This window comes from Portunus trituberculatus, chromosome 39, assembly GCF_017591435.1.
Source record: "Portunus trituberculatus isolate SZX2019 chromosome 39, ASM1759143v1, whole genome shotgun sequence".
Lineage (NCBI taxonomy): Eukaryota > Metazoa > Arthropoda > Malacostraca > Decapoda > Portunidae > Portunus > Portunus trituberculatus.
The window spans coordinates 11,903,477-11,906,003 of record NC_059293.1 but is presented as its reverse complement, the minus strand read 5'-3'; the positions used below and the strand labels follow the sequence as shown (position 1 = coordinate 11,906,003).

The 2,527-nt window shown below is 47.2% G+C and overlaps 1 protein-coding gene across 1 annotated transcript in view; it reads right to left on the bottom strand.

Moving 5' to 3' along the window:
• LOC123515370 (furin-like protease 1, isoforms 1/1-X/2) overlaps positions 1-2,200 on the bottom strand; it is a 168,010-nt gene extending 165,810 nt beyond the window's left edge. Inside the window, 1 exon segment of the mRNA XM_045273878.1 lies at positions 1,669-2,200. Coding sequence (XP_045129813.1) covers positions 1,669-1,893 — 225 coding nt within the window. The 5' untranslated portion in view covers positions 1,894-2,200.
• Between the last annotated feature and the right edge of the window lie 327 nt (positions 2,201-2,527).

Sequence of the window (2,527 nt, the reverse complement as noted above, 5' to 3'; positions counted from 1 at the left end):
CACTTTCTTCACACTAATGGCGGAATTCTCCTTCCCTGGTCTTTCTTTTTATGGTGTATATTTTATGATAACTTTGATGGTTTATTTCATTTAGAGCTATTCCGTATTTTCAGTAACCAAACCTAAACTACCATGGTGTGATGTATTCTGAATGAGCCCTTTTAATATATATTCCGTAATTCAATATACCTAACTTGCCCTTTCTTTAAAAATGCTTCATACTAATTACTAATCTTTCATACGAACGACATAATTCTCTTTTTTTTTTTTTAACTTCGTGCATATTATATTAACTAGAAAATGTTCTTCGTCTTGCATATTACTTCTCACAAACTTGGATAATATTTTCAAGTTCACATTCAATTTCAAATAAGTGTTCTTTGTGTTTATATATATTTCGTAGCCTCAAGTAACAGCCTATTGCAACCTTTACGTATTTCACTATAACACTGAAAAATGTTGGTCTCTTCCGCAACCTAACGTACCTAATCTGATCTAACCTAAACAAACTTATCAAACCTTTACGCAATCCATCTTAGTTACGCTCCTGGAAATAAAAAATAAGAATAGAAACACACGACTCGTAATTTCCTTTTCAGTATCAATCTCATCAACAAATGTGCCTTTTTTTCCCCCACGTTTTCTTCCGTCTTGCAAAAATAACAGTAAACGCGAGTCCTCTGTACAATCTCTGTATTACGAACCAATCTCGAGGGACCGATTACTCAGACAAAACAAGTGTAATGGTACAAACCTAATCCAATTGAGAGAGAGAGAGAGAGAGAGAGAGAGAGAGAGAGAGAGAGAGAGAGAGAGAGAGAGAGAGAGAGAGAGAGAGAGAGAGAGAGAGAGAGACGTGACTAATATAAATGGAAGGAGATAGAAACCCTGCACTGAGAGAGAGAGAGAGAGAGAGAGAGAGAGAGAGAGAGAGAGAGAGAGAGAGAATCTGAAAAAAAAAATCCGAACCTTGAACTAGACCCAAGTTCGAGTCTCAAAGGAGGAGGAGGAGGAGGAGGAGGAGGAGAAGGAGAAGGAGAAGGAGAAGGAGGAGAAGGAGAAGGAGGAGGAGGAGGAGGAGGAAGGGAATAACTGAGAGGGTCTACGGCTGAGGAGGAAATACCTTGAGGAAGAAGAGGAGGAGGAGGAGGGGGATGGAGAAGGGAGAGGAGCATAACACAGGCCGTGAACTCTTCCTTGACAGAGAGAGAGAGAGAGAGAGAGAGAGAGAGAGAGAGAGAGAGAGAGAGAGAGGAACACAATATAAGGCTGCGAATGGTTCACTAAAGTTTCCAACTACTCTTCCCCTCCCCCCTCTCCCACGGACACCACAAACCCCTCTCACCCCCCAATGACCCCAACCTCAGCACGCCCCCAAATACCTCCACACTCTTCCTTCTCTCACCCTCTCCAATGAACCTTTGTCACCCTCCCTCCTTGAAGCGACCCACCCCCCAATACCCCTTCACCTCACAAAACTACACACACACACACACACACACACACACAGTTTCAATCAATCTTTGTTTTCTCAGTCAATTTGTAGAGGACAGTCAAGCTAGCCAATTTCCCGGTCAGTCAGTTTCTCTCTCTACCAGTCAGTTTCTCAGTCTATCAGCGAGTGAAACACACACACATGCACTTCCACTCCCTCTCTCTCTCTCTTACCTTATAGGCCACGTCAAAGTCATGCCTCCTGGCCAGCTCCTCGGCGACGTGGTCCCCGCCATCCACACTCACGGCCCACTCGTGTGTGTAGTCCCCCACCTCGGCCTCCGCCACCCTCGCCCCCACCACAAGCACCAATAACAACACCACACGCGCGCCCGTCACCACCGCAGCCGCCGGGTTACATTTTACATCCACTCGCATTTCTGAACGGCTGTGAAACATTTGTGGGGGGAGGGAGATGGGAGAGCGGGGGAGAGTTAGGAAGGGGGGCACAAGGATGAGAGAGAGAGAGAGAGAGAGAGAGGTGTTTAGAGACCCGTGGTGTTGCCGTGTCCTTTTCTACCCTTTCCGTGGCCTGGGTGGCTTGTTGTACCGGTGGGTTTTATAACTATAAGTGTCCTGTGCTGTCTCCCCAGCCGGCTGCTATCATTGTTGTTAGAATAGCGAAGTTTGGGGAGAGCACGGCGATATACCTTCACTCCACCACGGCTCCAGGCATACTGAACTGTAAGCTGCCTGCCTCTCTCACTGTGTGTCTTCTGGCCGCGGCCAACCAGTCGGGAAAGACCTCTAGTGGCAATATTCGCAACTATTCTTCCCAGACTCACACACGCACACACACACACACACACACTCTCTCTCTCTCTCTCTCTCTCTCTCTCTCTCTCGTTCTTAAAGCTACCTCGCTCTATTTTCACCAGTTTCGCGCTCCATCCGGACTGTCAGCTGGGAGAGATTTCGCCTCATAGTGGCACCCTGGTTGAGGTGTGACAAGCAATCGCATTTCCACCACTTCGATCACTCTCCCTTGCCGCCCGCAACCCGCTGCAGGAGGAGGAGGACCGGGAGGAGCTAG